At 38.0% G+C, this 24,844-nt stretch overlaps 1 protein-coding gene across 1 annotated transcript; it reads right to left on the bottom strand.

Annotated features, from left to right (window-relative positions):
• Window positions 1-594: 594 nt before the first annotated feature.
• NAA50 (N-alpha-acetyltransferase 50, NatE catalytic subunit) lies at window positions 595-24,527 on the bottom strand. The gene is made up of 5 exons (XM_065876677.1): window positions 24,263-24,527; window positions 5,312-5,448; window positions 4,801-4,920; window positions 4,297-4,363; window positions 595-2,930 (listed from the first exon to the last, which is right to left on the bottom strand). Exons 1-5 carry the CDS (start codon window positions 24,268-24,270, stop codon window positions 2,753-2,755), a joined length of 510 nt encoding a protein of 169 aa, XP_065732749.1. The 5' UTR covers window positions 24,271-24,527; the 3' UTR covers window positions 595-2,752.
• Between the last annotated feature and the right edge of the window lie 317 nt (window positions 24,528-24,844).

Raw genomic sequence — 24,844 nt, 5'->3', positions numbered from 1 at the left:
AATAAACTCAGCTATTTAAGTATTTTTAAAGTTATTCCCTCCAAAAAACTGAGGGAGCTTTTCTTTTCCACCCCATATGTCATGGTTTCCCAATAGTTCTATTTTTGGAGGACTTTCAATTGATGAGTAAGCCACTTTGGGGATATTTCAGAACTTCTTTCCCCAAATGAAAACTAATCTGGACAAATTATATATTGCATAGATTTCTCTGCAGATTCTTTTCTTTAGAACCTAAATGGAATTACCATACAATATAATGTTTATCTATTTGCCCTACAGAAAAAAACTATCTACCCTGAAAAATATGATGGATATATCCTGTGATCTTCCAGTTAACAGAATTTACCTCAACGATAATTTTTATCAAAATAACCAACTGAACATGGGACATTATTTCAGTCTTTACTGACTCATAGGCACATGAACTAGTGCCCAGCTTAAACCTCTTCTACATCCTCCTCCTCCATAAGTGGATGGAATTATTTCATGTAAGTTTGATGTAGGACAATTCACCCTTTACAAACACTTACAATTTAGGTTAAGTCAGTGACTAGTGTGGAAAAAGAAACACTAAAATGATAGGGAGCCTACACACTCAATTCAAAATTTAATATTTTTTCCTCCATAAATAATATGTACTTAATTGTCATGAGGCAGCTATTCGGTTTTCATTAACCACATTCAGGGATACATTCATAGGACTGATTAGATAGTCCAGGTGAAATGGTTATAGAAATAGAGGCAGTGTCATCTCACAAAACTCATTTATATATCAAAATCTATTCTGATATGCGAAGTTTACAAAAAGGCTGAATCTTCAAACTAATTATGCCTTCTGTAACTCAAGCATTCTTCTCTTGGCAAGAGCAAGCTGAAGCTTATCCATGAAGGTAAAGGTGCTTAATGCTAAACTTTTCTTCTAAGCTTAGATTTGGACTGCTTAAGAAACGGATACCCAAGAAACCAGCATGGTCTTTCTACATTTTTACTATCTTAAGATTATAACCCTATAAACTCATTTATCAACTATCTTCCTTTTCTATATTATACTTGGCACTCAACTAAGACTGCTGAAGTCTATTGTACCTTGTATTTTTACATTCTCAAATAAGAACTTAAGATTATAAAATGTGCATAAACATTGTGTAAAATAATTTTGTCATTCAACATATTTGAAGAGATGAAACTTTTATGCCAGAATTTACATAAGAGGATAAATATTATGAATCAATCTTCCTTTTAAAGTCAAATGACAGAAAATTCAAGCTCTGTGCATTGTTTTAAAGTCTAATGAAAACATTTCTTGGGCCACCAGTATTGGCAATGTAGAAAATTTTAAATATTGGAGATGGGATTATGGAGGAAAACATGAAAATTTCAGATGTCTTCTATCTTACAAAAAGTTACCGACCCGTCAAAGCCACTCCCTATGTGCCAGGAAACGAGCTGGCATAAACCAGTCCTGTCAGTAGAGGAGGTCACAGTGACATTTGCGTTATTAACACTTCTAGACTTCTACTTTTTCCAAGAATAGAAGCAATATGTTTAATAATTCCCCCACCCCCAAATCCTTAAACTCAATATCACAGGCACAGAATGTAAGCAAATCTGGGATGTTCTCCAACAGATAAGCAATTAGCACAGCTATGTTATTCTCAAAAATACTGTCTAGATATTCCTTCCTCTAAAATCAAATGCTCAGTGGCCACACTTCTAACCGTCTGCATTAGCTGACATTAAATGCATTTATTGTGCCACAAGTCCATCTAAGCTTCCTTTTAGGTATTTTTCATATGTCCAAGAGACAACACCTGCTTCAGGTTTATTTAGGGGCATTGACCTATAAGGACATCAACTCCATTTTTAAGGTTTGACTAACTATTGTGGATTTACTGAAGAAAAAGGACAGGAGAAAAAAAAGCAAATCACAACAAACCTCTTTAGGTCAGTTAAAGGCCATTATCTCTAGCTGGGATATTAAAAAAAATTAATCTCACCAGCCCACACTCCTAAAGTTAATGCCACTTCTAACAATCAACAGCAGGAAAAATAAACCTGCTAACAACCAGCCCACTCATTAGCAAAAAGCAGTTTAACTCAAATGCTGAGACCAAAGTATACTACTACTTACTCAGACTGTCCCAGCCACCGTCAGCCACCAGCGAGGAAGGAAGAAATAACTGCTTAACAGAACAAAATAAGCTTAGTATTTCTTACAAGGATAACAATGGTCCAACTCCTGAGATAATACTCAGAAGGACAAAAGGTGGAGTGAAGGCAATGTATAGGGATTAGTATCCCACAAAATCTTGAAAACCCCAAAGTACCACAAACACACTAAACTTGTCTATGAGTTAGAGAACAAGATATTGCTGCTGCTGCTTCTTGTCCTTTGAAATATACAATATTTTGTAGGCTCTGCCCTTCAATGTGAAAGCAGGACATTAAAAAAAAAATGAAATTGACACTCAAGTTTTCGGGACCATATATCTTAACTGTGAAACTAAACAGATCTATACCTTCTCCTTCCTACAATCAAACCACCTCATAAAATAAGAAAACTAAAACAATCCAAACATGATTAATAAATCCTTAAAAGTTTAAAACTTTTAGAGGAAAGGGAAAGAAGTTTTGAAGGGAGGAAACACAAGAACAAGGAAGGGGGAAAGGTTTAAAAGAAAGGGGGGGGGATCAATGGGCCTCTCTTTTATTTGGCGACAAGCAAGTGCAAGAAAGTTCATCTGTAATTTGTTCAGTTGTCTGTCTTCTGCACATCTGCGTTCTGGCCAGAAGGGACTTTGAGGTTTTTCTGCAGCACATGAGCATCAGCGGGCTCTATCCTCTTATAGTAGTTCTTCTTTGTCTCAATAATCTCAAAGCCAAACTTTCTGTAGAAGTCAATTGCAGACTCATTGCTGATCTGGACATGCCTGAGATACAAGAGGGTATCGGAAAAAAAAAATTAAGATTCCATCAGCTTTTATGTATCCTCCACAGATAGCTATTGGTTGGAGCTGGAATACTGCAGACATTTGTTAGACTCTCTTTACAATTGCTAGGTATCAACAAAGATTAGGTATTCATTTAAGAGAAACTTTGATGACAAATTTATACTTCTCTTTTTTTTTTTTTTTGCAGTACGCGGACCTCTCTGTTGTGGCCCTTCCCGTTGCAGAGCACACGCTCCGGACTCGCAGGCTCAGTGGCCATGGCTCACGGGCCCAGCTGCTCCACGGCATGTGGGATCTTCCCGGACCGGGGCACGAACCCGTGTCCCCTGCATCGGCAGGCGGATTCTCAACCGCTGCGCCACCAGGGAAGCCCTCTAACCTAAGTCTTAATCTAACATTTGGAAGACAGCTAGCTGAGATTAGGAGATGCAGGAACAGCATTTATTCTTAAAATCAACAAAGGTTAAAGTATCATAACATTTTTTATTTCAAGAGGAGAAAAGGTTCCTGTAACTAAAAGTACGTAAATAACTATAGGGATGATTCAAAGACCATAGTAACACATTAAAAAATAAACAAACAAAACCTAGGGTGTCAAATGCCTGAATGTATCTTTCTGATTGATAAAAAACATGTTAGATTTTGAAAATAATTTGTGCTTTCTCAATTACTCCTCAAGACAGCATTATATAATTTAATCTCTCCCAATGCCAAAGCGAAAATGAGAATAATCTCAATATCTGTATTATAAAGAATCCACATAGGGAACTATATTCAATCTCCTGGGATAAACCAAAATGGAAAAGAATATTAAAAAAGAACGTATGTATGTGTATAAGTCACTTTGCTGTACAGCAGAGATTGGCACAGCATTGTAAGTCAACTATACTTCAATGAAAAAAAAAAAGAAAAAGAATCCATAGTTGCCACCTTAGCCTTACTCTTAAGATTCAAGTATAAATCAGCTAGGTACTCTCTGATTTTGATGATTAAATTCTACTACTAATGAGCACGTCACTGAGAGCCTTGAACAAAACTCAGAGTGCAAACAGATGGCATGATAAAAGTAATATTAATGGTATTAATTTCTTAAATTCTGAAGATCTGAGTTTTAATCTTGGTTTCACATATGTGACTTTGGAGCTCCCACCCCAATGTAATAAAGCAAAACAAGAATGTTTTATCACAGGTTCATTATCTATTATTAAAACAAACTTCATAACTACCACTTCCATGGTATTTCCCAAAGACAATAAGTGACCAGATTTTAAATTTTCTAGTAAAGATTTCTATTGCCAATTTATTAAATTCTTTAGATAAGATCATTAAATATGACTTTACTTACAGATAGATGTTGTCAAAAGTGCCATCTTTTTCACAGATGTTTAAGACATGGTTTAACATTTTAGTTCCTATTAACAAGACAAACAACAAATAAGTAATCTCATAAAAATCAATCTTTAAACTAAACATCTTACTGAGTCCTAACAGAATTTGAGGTAAACACCAGACATCCTGATTTTCCACAATTTTTTTCTCTCTACACTACCTACTGTGTTTAAAACTGCTAGCCGACAAGCAATCTTTATATACAGCCCTTCCAGGAAGAAGGAAAACCGAAAAAGCAAAAGGTGTATTAGTAACAAATCTATTTATATATAGGGCTTTCAATTGAATTATGTTCAATTGACATATAAAACAGTTCTTTTCCACCTTACTTTATATAATTCAGTAACCCTTTCCCAGTATTCCTAGAAGAAATATTGCCTTAGTGGGGTCAGGAACAGTACCAATGTATTTATGCTTCTTTAAGGAAAAAAACAAAACCAAAACCCACAAATAATTTTACCTATTCCTAGCCTTCGGTATGGTGCCAGACATCCTAGTGTCATGATGTAAAGTCTCTTCTGATTCTGTGAATGATCCACCCTACAGCATACTGCACCTACTGCAATATCATTGAAATAGGCTGCCACGGAAAATATAAAGATACAAAGTTTAGCAGACAGAATAACACATTTTACTGAATCTTTCCCTGCCCTTGTACAACGACTAAATTGTTGTTATTAGCATTAATTAAATTTTATCAGGTACTCTGAGTATCAATAGCCTCAAAAATATCCTATACCTTCAGAATTTAAGACCCCTCTTAAATATGTGAAAACACAGACACAGCCTAAATAAGAAAAGATATTTAGCATTTCCTTTTGAAATTCAAGTATTTTATCTTGATTTTTCTCAGAACCTGGATCACCCCCATTTCCTCAAATCAGTTAACTCTTTTATTGCCCTGATATTAAAAACTAGAGGTCAAGAACATGAATAAACAAATGAAGGGAAGAAGAAAAACCATATCATACCAAGTTTTGCTAGCTCGCCAACCTCCAGCACATCCTTATAGAACTTGTCATTGTAGCTGACTGGAAAGATCACCTGGTTTAATCTCTTCAACTGCTTAATATTGTGTGGTGTCACATCTCCCAGCTCGATCCGGCTACTGGAACAAACCAAAATGTACTCAATAAAATATAATTAGCTTCATTTGTTAAGATGGACATATTAAAAGGGTACCAAGTCTTTTTTACATGACTGATAAATCCAACCCTTTCACAGTAATCTTATACTCCACTCCTATGAAGATCACTTATAAGCAGATTTTGACAGTCATTCCATCCAGGTTCCAACTCCTAGCTTTCATACAATTGTATACATTTAGAGACAAATACAGTAAACAACAATTACGAAGAAGGCCAGAATAATAATCTACATATAAATGTTGAAATTTTCAGAAAAATTTAAAGTCATCTATTACTGATCAAAAAGACTGATGATACCTAATTGGCAAAGGGGTGGCAAGTAAGATATTTATACTCTGCTGGCAGGGATGTAAATAGATACAATATCTTTGGAAGACAATCTACAACTATGTACTAAAAAGCCTAAAAAGTACACCTCCTTTGTCAAAGTATCCCCACTCTAGGAATTTATTCTAAGAAAATAATTAAAATATGCAAGAATCACATGTATTCTGGTCACTGGACACAGGAACCACATACACCAGAGTCACAGAGGGTGGCGACCAAATCCAGATTCCTGGACGCCCCGTCCCCACCCCCTTCAGAAGCAGTGTCTCTGGAAATGGAACATGGGAATCTACATTTCAGAAACAAAACAAAACCAACCAACCAAACAAAACAAACCCCAGCTTGAAAACTACTTATCAAGAACACAACAGTAGCATCGCTAAGTAACCATACTTAACCAAAACAATTGGCTCCATGGGAAAAGGGATAACCACTAAAAAGTTTCAGACTCATGGTAATAAAGTTGATTTGCCTACAGAGCTGTCAACAAATTTTTAAGTGCTCAAATCAATCTCACCACCACATGCTAAAGGTTGATCAAAAGTGACAAGACAAACCTGAATAGCATCTACACAATTTTTCTTCCTATTATCACCAGCACTATCATTTGTAGAGGTTGCTTATATACACTATTTGCCTTCTTAAAAACCTTAACACACCTGAAACTAACACAACATTGTTAATCAACTATACTCCAATATAAAATAAAAAGTTTAAAAAAATTAAAAAAAAATCTTAACAGTGGGTCATAAAAACATTTAAAGAAAACAATGTCATCCACCTGCCAATGCAGGGGACACAGGTTCAATCCCTGGTCTGGGAAGATCCCACCAGGTGCCACAACTATTGAGCCTGCGCTCTAGAGCCCGCGAGCCACAACTACTGAGCCGACACGCCACAGCTACTGAAGCCCGCGTGCCTAGAACCTGTGCTCTACAACAAGAGAAGCCACCACAATGAGAAGCCCGCACATTGCAATGAACAGAAGTCTCCGCTAGCCGCAACTAGAGAAAACCTGAGCGCAGCAACGAAGACCCAACGCAGCCAAAATATAAATTTAAAAAATAGTATCTTATTAAAAAAATTGTCAAATCAAACTAAAAATGAGTTCAAAAATAAACAAAACAATCTGATGCCAACCAAGCAGCTAGAAAATGACATATGTCCTACCACTAGATGCTAGTTCCACACCACAACTGCATTAGTCAATAGCAGGAAAATGCTAACAATGCACCCTAATTAACCATTTACATCATATGCACAGAGGTTTTGAAAGCTGTTACAGAAATGACTAAACAAGAAAGCTAATCATCACACTTTTATAATGGTTAGAAAAAAGAAAGGAAAAGAAAAAAATCTGAGTGTCCACCATTAGGGGACTGGTTAATTAAATAAAGTATGATACATTTATATTAGAAAGACATTGATATCTTGTTTCCTGGGGATATATATAAATGTATCTCCAACTTTTGTTAACATACAGAAAAATGTTTAAAAGCACATTCAAACAATGTGTGGTTTGTGGATAACTTTTATAACAATATTCTCTGAAATGTTAATAAGATAATCAGAAACGACCAGAATGTATTACAGTTCTTAAAGAACAAAAAAACCTGATTACAGACCCTTATACTCATTTGGAACTTTGGCCTTCCTGTCTCAATTATTTCATTTTTATGCTACTGTTTTTCATTATTCACTATTGTGACCAACCACCCTTGTATATCTTGCATGTCTTCTTAAAATGTAAGCGCACTGAGTTTCTTAGCAGCCACACAAAATTTTAAGATGCAGACATCTTAGTAAAAAATATATAGATCTGTTATATTTTCTTTCAATTTCTAGCCACACGAGTAAATATGAAGTAAACATGGCCTTCTTCCCAAGTATTTGACTAAAATGAATTCCCTTCATGACTCATGTCTCTTTTTTTAAATTTATTTAATTTGTATTTATCTTTGGCTGTATTGGGTCTTTGTTGCTGCGCGTGGGCTTTCTCTAGTTGCCACGAGCAGGGGCTACTCTTTGTTGCCGTGCACAGGCTTCGCAGTGTGCGGGCTTCTCATTGCAGTGGCTTCTCTTGTTGCGGTGCACAGGCTCTAGGCGCCAGGGCTTCTGTAGTGGTGGCACGTGGGCTTAGTAGTTGTGGCGCTGGGCTTAGTTACTCCATGGCATGTGGGATCTTCCTGGACCAGGGATCAAACCCATGTCCCCTGCATTGGCAGGCAGATTCTTAACCACTGTGCCACCAGGGAAGTACTGAGTCATGTCTTCTTTACTAGGTTACATCTCATTCACAGAAAAACTTCCCTTTTCATTAAAGCACACCCTGGCTTTCTCTTCTTTAAGGCTGAGGTAAATGACATTTCACCTTAAAATACAGGGATCACATCTTACCTGCACAGTCTCTTCTTTTTTTAAAAAAAAGGATTCCTCCCACTTAATTAATACATCCATCACCTACCTTTTTTTTTTTTTTGGGAAGAACATTTAAGTTCTACTCTCTTAGCAAATTTAAATTATACAATACGGTGTTATCAAATATGTTATACTTTAGATTCTCCAAACTTATTCACCTTATAGCTGAAAGTCTGTACCATTTAACCAACCTTTCTTTATCTTCCCCACCTGGAAACTACTTTTCTACTCTGTTTCTATGAGCTTGCCTTTTTTTTTTTTTTTTTTTAAGATTCCACATACAAGTAATAAAGTAATACTATGCAGTATTTGTCTTTATCTGGCTTATTTCACTCAGCCTAATGCTACTCTTTAATATTGTACCACAGATTGGGTGCAGTAATTTATTTTAAATATAAGATAGCTTATTATATTGATTATATTTAGAACACACCATTTAAAAATTAATCCAGGGGAATTCCCTGGTGGTCCAGTGGTTAGGACTCCTCACTTCCACTGCAGGGGGCATCGGATCGATCCCTGGTTGGGGAACTAAGATCCCTCATGCCACACAGAAAAAAAAAAAAATTACTCCACTGCACTTAAAAGCCAGTCTCTGTATTTTAATAGTGATTGAAAAAATACATTATGAAATCTAATAGTAAAAAACAATAAAGGAAAACTTCAGAATCTAGGAAGCTAAGATTCTAGATAATAAGTGAAAGAACTTGAGTTTTTAAGAGTTTAAGAATAATTTCTAGGTAATTACCATGCTTCAAGTATATGTATAAGTTTTAAAAGGATAATAACCAGGTATTTCATGACTTCATACAGAAGGAAAAGGTGGTCATGGTGCAGTGTGGTAGACTGAAACTAATAAAAGGTAACTACTAAAAAAATTTCCATTAGGGTGGGCAGATCAAGACTAAATACAGAATACAATATTGAATAATTAGGGAATAAGCAGCTTAATCTTACCATGCTTAATTAAAAAAAAAAAGTGTGTCTTGATTAAAAAAACAAACCCAACACCATAGAAATGAGTTAGACATATAGTCTTCTAATATTCTTCTATGCACATATATACTGACAAGTTTTAAAACAGAATTGGAATACTGTATTGTTCGGTAGCTGTTTAAGAAAGAAATTAATCAAGTTTGATTTTTTTAAATTGAAGTATAGTTGATTTACAATACTGTGCCAATCTCTGCTGTACAGCAAAGTGACTCAGTTTTATACATATATACATTGTTTAATATTCTTTTCCATTATGGTTTATCCCAAGAGACTGCATATAGTTCTCTGTGCTATACAGTAGGACCTTGCTGTTTATAATCAATTTTTATTATTACCAGACTGTCAGCATATACTAGAAACAGAATTATTAAATGTCTATTAAATATAACTTTGTCAGCAAAATTCACCTTCAGATAGAGTTTAACTCTCCTGAACATGATATGTCTGACTGAAATGGAACATTTCTGTAATCCTGATCACTTAGCTCCAAATTATTCTAAGATGTGGATATTCTAAATATATCAGAGTAATATCATCAACTTGTAAATGTAATTCAGTAAAGAACATGTAGTACCAAACGCATAAACATAGTTATGTAGGAATATCAAGTAAATTAGAACATCATTTGACTGTAAATAACCAAAAGCTTTTAGAAGTTAAAAGAACTTGATTAGAAAATTAAATAATAGAGATTTTAAGAACTCCATCATGAATCTTAAATTTTCTATAGTTCTTATGAACATAACAGTTGCCTATTCAAAGCATAAATCAGTTCTATTTCAATAAATATTTCAACACCTATGTGCTAACACCTGGAATGCAAAGGAGTTTACATTCATGTATTCCCCAAACCACAGGCAGTTTGCTATAGTAAAACAAAGTATGCTTTGCGTACATGTGGAAGCCGGGGCTGGAGAGGAGGGCCTTGCACATCAAGATGGTACTTCATTGTCTTCTCTACATTCTCTCAGTGACCTCAATCTATATATAGTCCTATGGATTTAATGCTGCCAACTCCCAAATTTCTGTCTCTAGCCTAGAAATCACTCCTAAATGCCAAAGCATCTCTAGTAGACAGCTCAAATTAAACATATCCAAAACTAGCTATCTGATCTTCCCCACAAAATGTGCTTCTCCTGAAGCTTTCCCTATCAAAGTTGGTGCCCTTTCCATTCTTGGCTGCAAGTTTACTCTCTCACCTCCTTTACGTCTGTTCAAATGATATGTCAGGAAGTCTTACTCTGACACACTCTTTTTTTCCCTTATAATATTCTTGATAGGTTTTCTTATCAATAAGGTTTGTTGGCCTCAAAGAAAGTTTGGAAGTGTTTCTTCTTGCTCTTCAGTTCTGTCAATTCTTGCTTCTGTATTTTCAAGTTATGTTATTAACAGCATAAATATTTGGGACTGTTATGAGTTGATGAATTGATCCTTTTATCATTTTGAAATGTCCCTCTTTGCTGTAATATTCCTTGCCTTAAAGTCTACTTTGTTTATCAATATAGACACACTGTTTTCTTCTAATCAATGTTGCATGGTATATCTTCTACCACCCTTTACTTTGAACTTCTGTGGCCTTATATTTAAAGTGTCTTTTTATAAACAGCAAATGCATAAGAGTCTTGTTCCTTTAATTTGGTAATCAGAGTATTTAGTCTGTTCAGATTTAACATAATTATTGTCATAGTGTATTCAAAGTCCACCAGCTTGCAATTTTCTAATTTGTATCAACTATTAGTTGCTCCTTTATTTTCCAGCCATTTTGGGGGGTCAATTTACTTTCTTCGGGAAAAAAAAATTTTCTTAGCTAAAACAAAACAAAAAAAACTTTTAAAAGTTCACATAAACCTTTTTTTAATTCCTTTTTTTTTTGCTGCATGGCTTGTGGTATCTTAGTTCCCCAACCAGGGATCGAACCCAGGCCCACAGCAGTGAAAGCACCAAGTCCTAACCACTGGACCGCCAAGGAATTCCCTATATAAAATTAACTTCAGGCATATAGTTCTGAGTTTTGACAAATACGTATAGTCACCTAACTACCACAATTATCAAGAAACACAATGGTTCTATCACCCCCAAAGTCTCCCACATGACCCTTTGTAGTTCAGCTCTACCACCACTCCCAGAGAACCATTAATGTTTTGTTTCCCATAGTTTTGCCTTTTCAAGAATACCACATAAATGGAATCACACAATACATTCCCATTTTCTTGGCTTCTTTCATTCAGCACAATGCCTTTGAGATTCACCACACTACTGTATCAACTTCATTCCTTGCTATTGCTGAGTAGTACTCCATTGTATGGATGTACCATGGTTTATACTTTTGTTGAAGGGCATTTGGGTGTTTCCAGTTTTTGGAGATTATGAATAAAGCTGCCACAATTTATGTACAGGTTCTTGTGTGAACATAAGTTTTTCTTTCCCTTGAATACATACATAGGAGGGGATACTGGATCATTAGTTAAGTGTACGAGAGTTTCAGGTGTTCTGCATCGAAACCAGTGTTTGGCACTATCAACTTTTAAAATCTATGCCATTCTAATAGGTGTGTACTGACATTTCACTGCAGTTCTAATTTGCATATCCCTAAATAATGGTGAACATCTTTTCATGTACTTCTTTGCTACCCATATTATCTTCGTTGGTAAAGGTGCTGCTGAAATCTTTTGCTCTTAAAAAAATCCTGGGTTCCAATTATTGAGATTTAAGTTACTGTGAATACATGTCCTTTGCGAGTTATGTATGTTGCAGAGGATTTCTCCCAGTCTGTGGCTTTTTTCATTTTCTTAACAGTGTTTTTCACACAGCAGAAGTTATACATTTTGATGAATTTCTTTTGTGGATCATGCTTTTCAGGGTAATATCTAACAAATCTTTGCCTAACCCAAGGCCACTAACATTTAGATTTTTGTTTTCTTCTAGAAGATTTATTACATTTAGGTATATGAGCCTCATCCCCTTACAACCCTCTCATTTATTTTTCTCTTAAACAGCCCTCTTGAGGTATAATTTACATACTATAAAATTCACCTATTTTAAGTGTACAATTCAATGGTTTTAAACTATTTATAGGGTTGTGAAATCATCACTCAATTCAGCTTTAGAGTACTCACATCACATCCCCAAAATCCCTTGTGCACAGCTGAGATAGATCCCCTTACCTACTCCAAGCCAACCACTAAATCTACCTTCTTTCTAAAGACTTGCCATTTCTGAACATTTCATACAATAAATGTGATCTTTTGGACTAGACTTCCTTCACACAGCATAATGTTTTTGAGGTTCATCCATATTGCAATTTGTGTCAGTAGTGGAACAGTACTCCATTGTATGACTATACCACATTTTGTTTATCCATTTACCACTTGATGGGCATTTTACCTGTATTTACTTCCTGGCTATTATAAACAATGCTGCTATGATTACTGCATACAAGTAAGTGTGCAGACATAGGCTTTAGTTTTTTTCTGGTAGATACCTAGAAGTGGGACTGCTGGGTCGTATGGCAAATATGTTTCACTTTTTTTTTTAATTGAAGTTTAATTGCTTTACAATGTTGTGTTCGTTTCTACTGTACAATGAAGTAAATCAGCTATATGTATACCTATATCCTCGCCCTCTTGGACCTCCCTCCCACCCCACCCATCTAGGTCGTCACAGAGCACCGAGCTGAGCTTCCTATGCTTTATAGCATGTTCCCACTAGCTATCTATTTTATGCATGGTAGTGTATATATGTCCATCCTCATCTCCCAATTCATCCCACCCTCCTCTCCCCTGCCCCGTGTCCACATGTCCGTCCTCTATGTCTACGTCTCTATTCCTGCCCTGCAAATAGGTTCATCTGCACCATTTTTCTAGATTCCACATATATGTGTTAATATATATTTTTCTTTTTCTGGCTTACTTCACTCTGTATGACAGACTCTAGGTCCATCCACATCTCTACAAATGACCCAATTTCATTCCTTTTTATGGCGGAGTAATATTCCATTGTATATATGTACCACATCTTCTTTTCCATTCATCTGTCATTGGACATTTCAGTTGTTTCCATGTCCTGGCTATTATAAATAGTGCTGCAATGAACACTGGGGTACATGTTTTACTTTTTAAAGAAACTGCCTGTGGTAGGCAGAATAATGGCCCCCGGAGGCTGTCCATGTTCTAATCTCAGGAACCTTTAATATGTTATTTTACATGAAAAAAGGACTTTGCAGATGTAAGATCCTGAGATGGGAAAATTAACCAGGATTATCTGGGTGGGCCCCCTGTAATCACACAGGTCCTTAGGAGTCAGAGAAGATGTGATTAAGAGCAGAGACACGAGAGACTTAAAGATGCTATGCTGCTGGCTTTGAAGATGAAGGCTCATGAACCAAGGAATGCAAGTGGTCTTAGAAGCTGAAAAGGCAAGGAAACGTTACATCATCTTGAGCCTCTAGAAGAAACACAGTCCTGTTGTATCAGTTTCCCAGAGCTGCCTTAACAAATTACCACAAACTCAGTGGCTTAAAACAACAGAAATGTATTCTCTCGAAGTACTGGAGGCTGGAAGTCCAAAATCAGAATGTCGGCAGGGCCATGCCCTCTAGGCTCTAGAGCAGAATCTTTCCTTGCCTTTGCCAGCTTCTGGTGGCCTCAGGTTATTTCTTGGCTTGTGGCAGCATAACTCTGCCTCTATCTTTACATGGTCTTCTGTGTGTATGTATGCTCTCCTCTTATAAGGACATTAGTCATTTAGGGCCCACCCCAATTGAGTATGACCTCATCTTAATTACATTTGCAAAGATTCTATTTCTAAATAAGGTCACATGCTAAAATTTCAGGTAGACAGGAGTCACTATACCTACCATCATCTTGATTTTAACAGAGTGAAACCCCTTTCAGACTTTCGGTCTCAAGAACAAAGATGGGGCTTCCCTGGTGGCGCAGTGGTTGAGAGTCCGTCTGCCGATGTAGGGGACACAGGTTCGTGCCCCGGTCCGGGAGGATCCCGCAAGCCGCGGAGCGGCTGGGCCCGTGAGCCATGGCCGCTGAGCCTGCGCGTCCGGAGCCTGCGCTCCGCAACCGGAGAGGCCACAGCAGTGAGAGGCCCGTGGACCGCAAAAAAAAAAAAAAAAAAAAAAAAAAAGAACAAAGATGATACATTTGTGTTGTTTAAGCCACTAAATTTGTTACAGTAGTAAGGGAAAACTAATATGTTGCTAAACTGTTTCCCTAAGTGGCCAGACCATTTACATTCCCATTAGCTATGTCTTAGGGTTCCAGTTTCTCCACATCCTCACCAATGCTTTTTACTGCCTTTCTGTTTATAGTTATTCTAGTGGTGTGAAGTGACAATCTCATTTCAGAAGTAAAAGAGTAGGAGCCCATAAAGATGTCTGAGAAACAATGTTCAAGAGAGTAGGGATAAATCTGGAGAAGCAGTGTCGTAAAATCCAAGATTGGGTTCTAAACCTGGTTATACACCAGAATCATTCTGCCAGTTAAAAACTCAAATTCCCACATCCTACCTTGGAATCTTTACTTCTGTAATAAAGCTTGTTCTTTTAACCATACAAATTAAACACCCACTTTAATCAAGAAACTTCCTACTGCATGTGTGTAAATTTCTAAATCCAAGGAGTCTGGTAAGGGAAATAGAGACTAAAGACAGGCACAGGGAAGTGGAATAGACCACTGCAAAAAAATACACTATATGATCAGAGTGGGTTTCCATAAAATGTTAATCATGTCCCCATAAAATGTTAATCATTTCCCTTATGCAAGCAGTACAGTATGTTACACTATAGCTTTAATGTATGTGACATAACTGGTATTGAGGAACTGTGACCCAAACTCAAATCAGCCTAACTCTGAAAGCTGGGTTTTTAAAATCACTACACTGACTGCTTACTTCAGGTAAGATTTCAATATAATTTAACAATATAGACTATTTTTAATTTATCGGTTCAAGACCTCTGTTCTGTAGGTAAGCCCCAAATTCCTAGCCTAGAAGTCAAATCAGCCATGTGGCCACATCTACTTGACTCAACAATTTTTTGTTTTTCCAAATTAACTTGGTTGCTAATACTTAAATCAGAAGATTTTACATAAAGCCTACATTTCTTGTTTTATTCATTTACCTTATCTGCTTGGTCCCAGGTCCTGGGTTCCTGTTGGCACTAGAGTTCACAACTCTAAGTAAAAAACTTAAGACAGCAGTTATTAAAGTAACTAAATTATTCTCTTAGCTCAAGTAAATTCATGTGACATGTTATTTTTTCTTGTTTTTCAAATCCATAACAAACTCTAACACATCTTCATACCAAAGTTTTGAGACTAAGATCTAAGCGTGGGGGACAGATTCATACAGCACAAGCATCCACAGAAATGTGAAGCAAGTCCTTAGATCTGGAAAACACAGCTACTTACTTGCCTCCTACTTTTAGAGTAGCACCACAAGATTAGCCTGTTACTCAGTCAAATCTCAAATAATCTTTGCACTTAGAATATGGTAGTAGGAAACCTTTACCCTTGGCTTAAAAAACAAGTGGTATTTATCATGGGAAAAGTATTTAGTATAGCAACATCAGATAATAAGCACTCAAATGTTTCTAGCTTTTAAGGGTAATGTCAATTATGGCCATAATTACAAAAACAAAATTTAGTGGCAATATTCTGAAAGGCCACAAGATGGAGATACGACTACACAAAAGTGGGTCTTTCTTGGGCAAAGTCTGACTGCTAAAGTTACATAGCAAAAAGAGGAAATGATGTATAGAGAAAGCTTAAAGTCTTTATACTTTAGATGGGTATTTAAGTGCACCCTGGCACAAAATTTTAACTGTCTGGTCACTTCTTATGAAGAGTGTTTGATCTGGAAGGGACCTTAGAACCACTGGCTCTCTTCCCCTTCATTTTGCAGATGATGGAACTGAAGTCCAGAGATAGATGTGCCTGTAGTTATACAGTCAATTATCAATAAAGCCAGAATCAGGCTTATGTCTACGAATTCCATTATAGTGCAAGATTAGCCACACCATATGACTTCCCTCAAAGGAGTCATCTTTACTTCTCAAGGTTAAGAGAGAGAGAGAAATACCCAACATTTATCTAAGGTGTACTGATAAAGGACTTTTGCATAAAATTTAAGTCTTCTGGCAAGGATCAAAGTATGCCCATGGTCCTTTGATTAAAATTTTCAAGGGGTTTAGAGATAATTTTTTCTTAGCTAGCAGTAATCTGGTTCTAAACTCTTGCCTTCAAGTAAATTACATGAAAGTGATTCCTCTAAACTCTTTCAACCTAAAAGTAAGCCCACTCAGCATTTATCAAAGCACAGCTTAAATACTAACTGCTCATGAGGCCTTAACCTGCTGAGATTTCCACCTCATTTGAATTATATTACAGTTGTACTCTTCCAAGGCACAGAACTTCTGCACTGCTATAAGCATCTGTTTTCGAACCTTACCTCTTCTACTGAACTACAAGACTTAGGGCAGAACCTCAACTATTTCAAGGATTGCTAAAATACTTTTAGTAAATCTAAGAATCTCTAGGACCTTGGTAAAACCGATGAGCTCTCTTTCATCTCATCTAGATTTTAGAGCAGTTTCTCAATCTTGGTACTACTGATATTTAGGGCTTGATAATTTTGTTGTGAGGGCTTTCCCAGAGCACCCTGGGATGTTTAGCAGCATTGCTAGCCTTACCCACTAGATGTCAGTAACCATCCCATCCCACTGTGACAACTAAAAATGTCTCCAGACATTATCAGATGTCCAGAGTCGGGTGGGAGATGTACCGCTGGTTGAGAGTCACTGTTCTAGAGGTTTAGCAGGTTATCAAAAAAGCAGTGGTGGGTCAATCAGTCCTCCAAGCTGTGTGACTGCAAGTATCAGGTGTGTAAAAATCTCAGTAATTATTTGGTTGGGTACCAGAAATGCTAAACACACACAGGGACACAATATACTCAAGGTTATAACCTAAAAAAGAATAAAATTATCCTTTGAAAAATTTTTCCATCGTTATCTATATGTTCAATTAGGAGAGCCCCTTCCCAGCTATGGCTCTTTCCCTACTACTACCTGAACACTGATGTTTTTACTTACAAATCTCTGAATTCAAGCACATATTTCCAACGGCTTACTGGCTATCTCTACAGGAATCACAAATTCAACACATCAAGAACTGAACTCGGGCTTCCCTGGTGGCGCAGTGGTTGAGAGTCCGCCTGCCGATGCAGGGGACACGGGTTCGTGCCCCGGTCCGGGAAGATCCCACATGCCGCAGAGCGGCTGGGCCCGTGAGCCATGGCCGCTGAGCCTGCGCGTCCGGAGCCTGTGCTCCGCAACGGGAGAGGCCACAACAGTGAGAGGCCCGCCTACCGCAAAAAAAAAAAAAAAAAAAAAAAACTGAACTCATCGTTCTCCATAGGAAATCTGTTCTCTACCTTTCCGAACAGCTCCATCATTCATCCAATACAGACACTGAGCTTCAGATGCACTCTAACATCCCATTTTAATCCCTGATAATTCTGCCTCCCAGCTAACTTTATAACCTGTTCCTATACCCTTTCTCTTAGCAGCATGGTTCAGGCCATCATTTCAACACATATTTTAATAGCCTAATAAAGGGGAATAAGACTAGAGCCAAGGAGACAAAGCCATCACAATGCAGTCAGAATAATCCTTCTAAAACACAAATCTGACCACTTCTCTGCGTAAAATCTTTCAAAAAAGTTGCGCATAATCTACCAAATAAAATTCAAGTAGCCCTTCATCGCCTAGCTGTGGCCACTGGCCTAGCCTTCTCCCCAACACCCCCCCATTGTTTTTTGGCCATATAAAACTACTCAAAAACCCCACCACCCAACAAGCTTTCTTCCCTTCTTGGCTCACCTCTATATTTGTTTTATACTACATTTACAGATACATTAGTAGACTATGGATACTATCTTAGAGCTACTGTGAGGATTAAATGAGACTACTGCCTGGCACATTGCCTTAACAGTGCCTCCTCTGTAAAAGGTAATAGTGGCATGGGGAAGGGATGGGAGAGCAGGTCCCAAAAAGCAGACACAAGAGCAAAATGAATAGTGCAGCTTAAAAGAGAACAATTCAAATATGATTCCAAAGTTTTGTTTCTTGCTATCATAGAAAGCTAGAGCTGACAGAGACCAGGAATGGCAAACGTGTGACACACGTGCCATTAATAATCAATGACATCACTTGTTTTCCCCACAGTCTGAGAACTCATCAAAGCTACCAACAGACTAAATATAATACTGATAAGATACTATCAACAGATAAGAACTGGCACAAGAACTCAAACCTTCAGCCTTTCCTATTCAGGTTCAAGCTGTTCTCTTTAAAGACAAAGAAATGAGGGAATTCCTGGTGGTCCAGTGGTTAGGACTCAGTGATTTCACTGCCAGGGCCTGGGTTCAATCCCTGGTTGGGGAACTAAAGATCCCACAAGCTGCAAAAGAGACAAAGAAATGAGGGCCCAGAAGCCAAGAAACTTATTAGTCAGTGTCCCTACTACTGCTAACTATTATTGATGGCACACTGAACTATAAAATGTGGTTGCTTTTAGTTCAAATGCCTTTTGCATTATAGTAAGTCTCCTTTTTGAAGATAAATTATGGTACAAATAACAAACTACATTCTGGGGGGTGGGGGGCATCCAAATATTTCTTTAAATATATCTTAGTTTTCTGGAAGGAGAAATAAGAAAAATTTAAAATGCATACAAATGGCCAGTAAAAGTGGGAAATGTCCAACTCCACCAAGTAATCAACAAGAAAGGAAGAAAGAAAGGCCATTTATCACCTAATCAGCAAAGTAAAATTAGAATTAAGGGTATATGTGTATATGTCCTCAAAACCAACTTGTCAAGACACTATTAGTTATTTCTATCATTTTAGAAATGCTCAATGTATGCCACTCATTGCAGACAAAGGTAATTTATACCACCCATCACTCAAATGGCAGCCACAATGTCTTCCTCCATTTTCCTTTAAGTTTCTGCAAGTGCTCCTCCCTTTCTCCACTAGCCCTAGAAGAAGAGAAGGGCACTCTCATACACTGCTGTCAGTATAAATTGTTACTATCTTTCTGGAGGTCAGTTGGCAACAAATATCAGAGCTTTAAAAATGGCAGTACTTTCTGATCCAAAAAATTCTCCTCTAGTGAATTATCCAAAAGAAATAATTAAGGATGTGTGTCCAGTAGTTATACAAGCAAGCATTCTGCTCTACTGAAGACTGAGAGGAGAAGTCTGAACTTGGGAAATAAGGTTTTCCCTTAAGAACAGCTTCAGCAATGACAGAGGTAGAATACAGGTTGTACTAGCTCAGGCAAGGCAAATACATACTTCCAATTACCCCTTCATTTACCCAGAGGATACTACTGGATTATAATATCTTAATTGAAAACCAGGAGTGGTTACCACAGAGGTATAAACAGCCACACACTATGTGTTGTCCCACATTTGAAACATTTACCATCCAGGAACTAGATCCTAAGGGAAGAGATCATGTTTTAGACAAATTTGTTTTTTTCAGGGTCTAGCACAGCACAGTCCAACAGAAATATAATTCGAGTCACATATGTAATTTAAAAATTTCTAGGTCCAGGGTTCAAATCCCTGTTAAAAAAAACTTTTTTCCCCTAATATCTACATTAACAAGGCATAAAGAAACAGCTGAAATCATTGCAACATGTAATCAAAATAAAATTAATGACCTTTTAAAAAAATCTTTTTTTCATACTAAGTCTTTAAATCCAGAGCACATTACACTTACGGCATGTCTCAATTCAGATGGTAATTCTCCTTGTAAATGTTTTATCTGTACTTATATTTCATAAAATTTACAGTGGATTCACACATCCAAGTTGTTCGAAACATACATAAAAATTGTCCAACAACTGACATTTTAATTCAGCTCCTCAGTAACACAAGACACATTTCAACTGCTCCACAGCCAAACATAGCTAGTCACTACTGTATTGGACAAGACAGGACTAACGTTCTGCTAATAAGTCAGGCACTGAATGAATGTAAACAGCACATGATGGAAGAGAACAGCTCAAGAGAAAGGAGTGTTCTGTGATAGCATAATTATATAATTTTGTAAGTTCTTAAACTATAATCATACAATTCTCATTTCTATGACGCGAAGGACGTTTCTACTGATTAGTACTGGTATTCTAACGGTTTCTGTAGGCTGCACTTTTAAAAAAAGAAAAAATGACAGCCATTTAAATAATTGAGAAGGTGTATCTTTCCAGATGGCACAAAGCTGGAAGCCATAGCTAATACCTAGAAGAGAAAATCAGGAGTCAAAAGAATTTCTACAGACAAAAAGAGAGGATTTAGCAAAGTGAAATTTACTATAGATACTAGTTTGGTCTGGCAAAAGCACTGGCTTTGAAAGATAATGCTTTATGAGTGCCTTTTAAAAATCTTTCCCAACCCACAGTTCTTGATTATTGTGTGTTTTGTTCAGAACTTTACCAACAGCTGTCCACAATTTGGGGAAGAAATCACAACACTGATGGCAACACAGCATTACTCACCAATGCACACATCTGTACTGGTAGCAGATATACTTTTTAAATTATACAGTTGATTATATTTACAGATAGATGCAAACACCTGATCTTATGATTTATGGTGTTGTTGTACCTGCTCATCTGCATATTGAAAGATATCTTACTGCAGTTTACTTTCCTTTTATTCTCCTTTATATTAGTTAGGATATTGATTTTTTAAAATTATGGTACAGACAGGTTATATTTTATATGAATTCATCTGAACAAAGCAAGGGAACATTACAAAGTATTTGTTAAAATCCAGTAACTTAATCAACATCCTACAAATCATTGGCTTCACAGAAGCAAGGAGTATGAATTGCAGTTTTACAAAAGTTCCTGAATTCTACATACTTCGGCCTTACTGGCTTTCTTTTTTTGTTTTTTGTTTTTTCCCCTGACAAAAACAGCAATAAAACCTTAAAAAAAAAACTTTTATTGACATATAAGATACACTCGGTAAAGAGCACAAATCTTGTTACAGCTCAATGATTTTATACATATGTATACACCTCTGCAACCAATACCCAAGGTAAAGATACAGAATGTCTCTAGCACCTCAGTAAAGTTATTTGTGCCCTTTTCCAGTCCATGTAACAATTATTTTCTGAGTTCTTCAACATAGACTATTTCTACTTGCAAAATCTTATATTTTAACACTTCAATTAGGAAACTACACTGTTCTATATACTATATTATTGCTGTCATCTTTACTTTGTTCACATCTAGTTAAAGACATCTTTATTAGAATTTACACCTCTTTGCTACAATTGAAGGGCAAATGGACTCAGTTTTACTTTCTATTATATCGACTAATTACACTGCCATCTCATTTCAGTCATGGCTGTGTATAGCATACCTTCTTGCTTGAATATCACCCTCCCTACAGGGGAACAGATAAAAATAATCAGCTTACCATCCACAAATTCAACCTATTATGTCCCTGGTTCATAAAAACAAGCAACCTCAGTACAAGTAACACTTCATAATATACTTCAAATTTCTAAACCATGCATATAAATGCATGCAGTAATCAACAACTGGAAGCTTATCTACTATGGAGGAAAGGCAATACATGCCAATACCATGGAATGTCCTACTGCTACTAATAAAAAACTAAGTAAAAATATGAAGAAAAAGCCAGGTAAAATAGTTAAGTTTTAAAAGTTTCAAAACGATAGACAATACAGGCAACGATGTAAAATATTGAAACAGTAGACTGATTCAGAGTGAGGAGTTCTGCATGTTTTCAATTTTAGATATTTGTATTCAACTTACACTTCAATTAGCTCAATATACAATAAAACACTTAGCAAATAAAATTTCGTACAAAAACCACATAATCAGGACCACTGTTTCATTTTCACAGGCCTTCATAAACCAAGAGTCAGGACTATAACACTGACTACATTGTACACGGTGATACAAATCTTTGAACTCAAGAACCTTAAAATCTTTTAAATAATATCCACTGTCTTCATTTGTTCAGTGCCTTAAGGGCAAGACTAACAAATGAGAAAAATTTTACAGTCCCATCTTACCTGGGAGTTAGTTCACCTTAGAAGTTCCTCTGAAATCATCTTAAAAGTTTACCATTAAGAACATGATCTTAAGCTCCCAATAGTAAGAGGTGATAGGAACTAGACTTAAGGACTCTACATTTTAGGCATAGTTGCTGGCATTAGGTACAGCTTCAGTAACTATAAATTTCCTCTAAATTTGACCAGTTACTCATTTCCGGAGATTGGCCTCCATCATTTTGTTACATAAAAAATAACCATTTTAAATAAAAAGATAATTGCCTCATGAGTATGTTAACTAAAGGTAGATTACTTCTATTGCCAAGTTAGTATCAGGAAGAGCATTACATCCTAGGCAGACTGAGCTAGATCAAAAGATTTTGGATCTAAACATCCAGAATAATTCCTTGGAGGCATTCCTTTATAAATCCATGCACAAGCTCAACACCAAGAACTCTTCAGCCTCATTTTTATTACTTTAACAAAGACAAATAAGCACTGAGTGCCAATGAGAACACAAAAACAACTAAGAGACAGCATCCATACTCAAGGAAAAAAGAGATAAATCTCGCCAAGTTATATTGGATCATATACAAAACAGCCAAACTTCCTAGATCATGATTCAAGTGCAGCACATACTTCAAATACCCCCTCAATTAGTATCCTGATTGGAACTCTTTAGAACTTGATGTGAATTAATGCAGGTACTGTGAAAATTTCTTCATGATTTCTAAGCTTGATACAAAACACGCAATTCGACATTACCGTGGATTCTCAATATTTAAAGCAAAATCAGAGTAAGGAATCACGCTACAGATTTTCAAATTCAACTTTCTTGGACCTCTTCTGCGACCTCAAACACATATACACACCGACGCAATATACAGACCCTTGTTTTAGGCAGTATGAGATTACTTCGAACAGACTTCTACTTCATCTTCAAAAGGGCTGCTTTACAGTCTGAAAGGCTTCGCTAACTCAAAACAGTTACAATTCTTTAACTGACTTGCTATCGTAGAAAACACTCAGCACCTCCTCAGAAAGCTTTTAACACTGATTAAGATTCCATTTCGTTCTTTAAGGAGGGTAAAGGCAAGCTTCAAAACGGCTCACTCCGTCAATAAGTTAAAACACAGTGTTAGGTAATTAATACTTTAACAGTATGCAATTTAATAGTAAGATGACATCTTACCCAAATGGAAACAGTCGAACCAAAATAATCCCTAACTTTGTCCAAGAGGGAACCTGTGAAAGAATATTCACTTTGCCAAACCCCTGAAGAAAGCTTCACTAGGAACCCAGGACCCCCTCGCGGCACAAGGGCAACAGTAAACGGCTGGAGCAATAGCTCCACCTACTGATCAGCAACACTTCCTTAAACATTTTGGCACCCCAAGTCTTCAGTGCTCACGCTCTCTCCCCCTCCTCCACTCGCTCTGACCCAACCCAAATCCAGTTGAGTCACTAGCTCTTAATACTCCTTTCCGTGCTCTTTATTCCAATTCCTGCTCCCTCCAGAAGGTTCTGCACGGCTTCCAAGTGTGAATAAGCCCGAAAGGTGTCAAAGACCACAGTTCTCAGTGTCGAGCCGGGATCTGAAGAGGACAACCAAACCGCTTCACTCGGAGGGGCGGGCCGGGGGTGGCTCCGCAGTCCGCGTCCGGGCAGGAGGCCCCAGGCGCCTCACGACAGCTTTTCCCCGCTGCCCCACTCAGCAGCTGGTGTGCACTTAACCCGCACTCGTCCTCCAGGCCCAAACCCTAGGCTCCCCGGGTCTCGCCCGCCAACAGCCGGAGCCGAGCCTCCGCCCCCTCCATGAGCAGAGAAGCCCAGAAACCTCCCTCCGCCGGGTCTTCGCCCGGAGTCTCTCCCTTCCTTCGCAGCCCCTCTCCCCCGCCGGTCGGGCCCTGCCCGGCTGCCCTTCCTCACCCTTTCATCTTCCCCGCCTGCTAAGGCCGTTGTTACCACCGATATCAACGCCGTTGTCGTCGCCGCCCTGAGCTCTCCGCGCCCTCAGCTCGGGCCACTCCACCCCGCAAGCCGGCCTCCTCGCTTAGGGCAGGGAGCTGAGCGGGTGACGGAGGCCGCGAGAGTCGAGCGCGGCCCTGCGTCTCCAGAGGGGGCGGGGGTGCCTCCCGCCGCCGCGCTAGTGCCGCCGCTTCTCCACACGTGCACACGGGGCACTGGCCTCCCGCCCTCCAGCACCGCAGCCGCCAGCCCGACCCGCCGCCGCGCGGTGACCTTTCACCCCGCCCCCTCTGCGCGCCGGCGCGTCGGCAGCCCGGCGCGCAGCCGCACTGCAGGCCTCCGAGTACCCTTCCCCCTCCACTTGAGGACCTCCATCTTTCTACTGGGCTCTGCCTTCCGGCGTCATCTTCCTCCTCCCATATCTTACGACGCAACTTGTGGGGCTTGCCGGGAAGGCCTTGGCGGTAAAAGCTAGATTTTTCCACCCCTCCCTCACCTCTCCCACTTCAACAAGATCAGTCTTCCCCGATCCTGGTCTTCCCA

Source organism: Phocoena phocoena, chromosome 4, assembly GCF_963924675.1.
Source record: "Phocoena phocoena chromosome 4, mPhoPho1.1, whole genome shotgun sequence".
NCBI classification, from domain to species: domain Eukaryota; kingdom Metazoa; phylum Chordata; class Mammalia; order Artiodactyla; family Phocoenidae; genus Phocoena; species Phocoena phocoena.
This window is presented reverse-complemented; position numbering and strand designations above follow the sequence as displayed.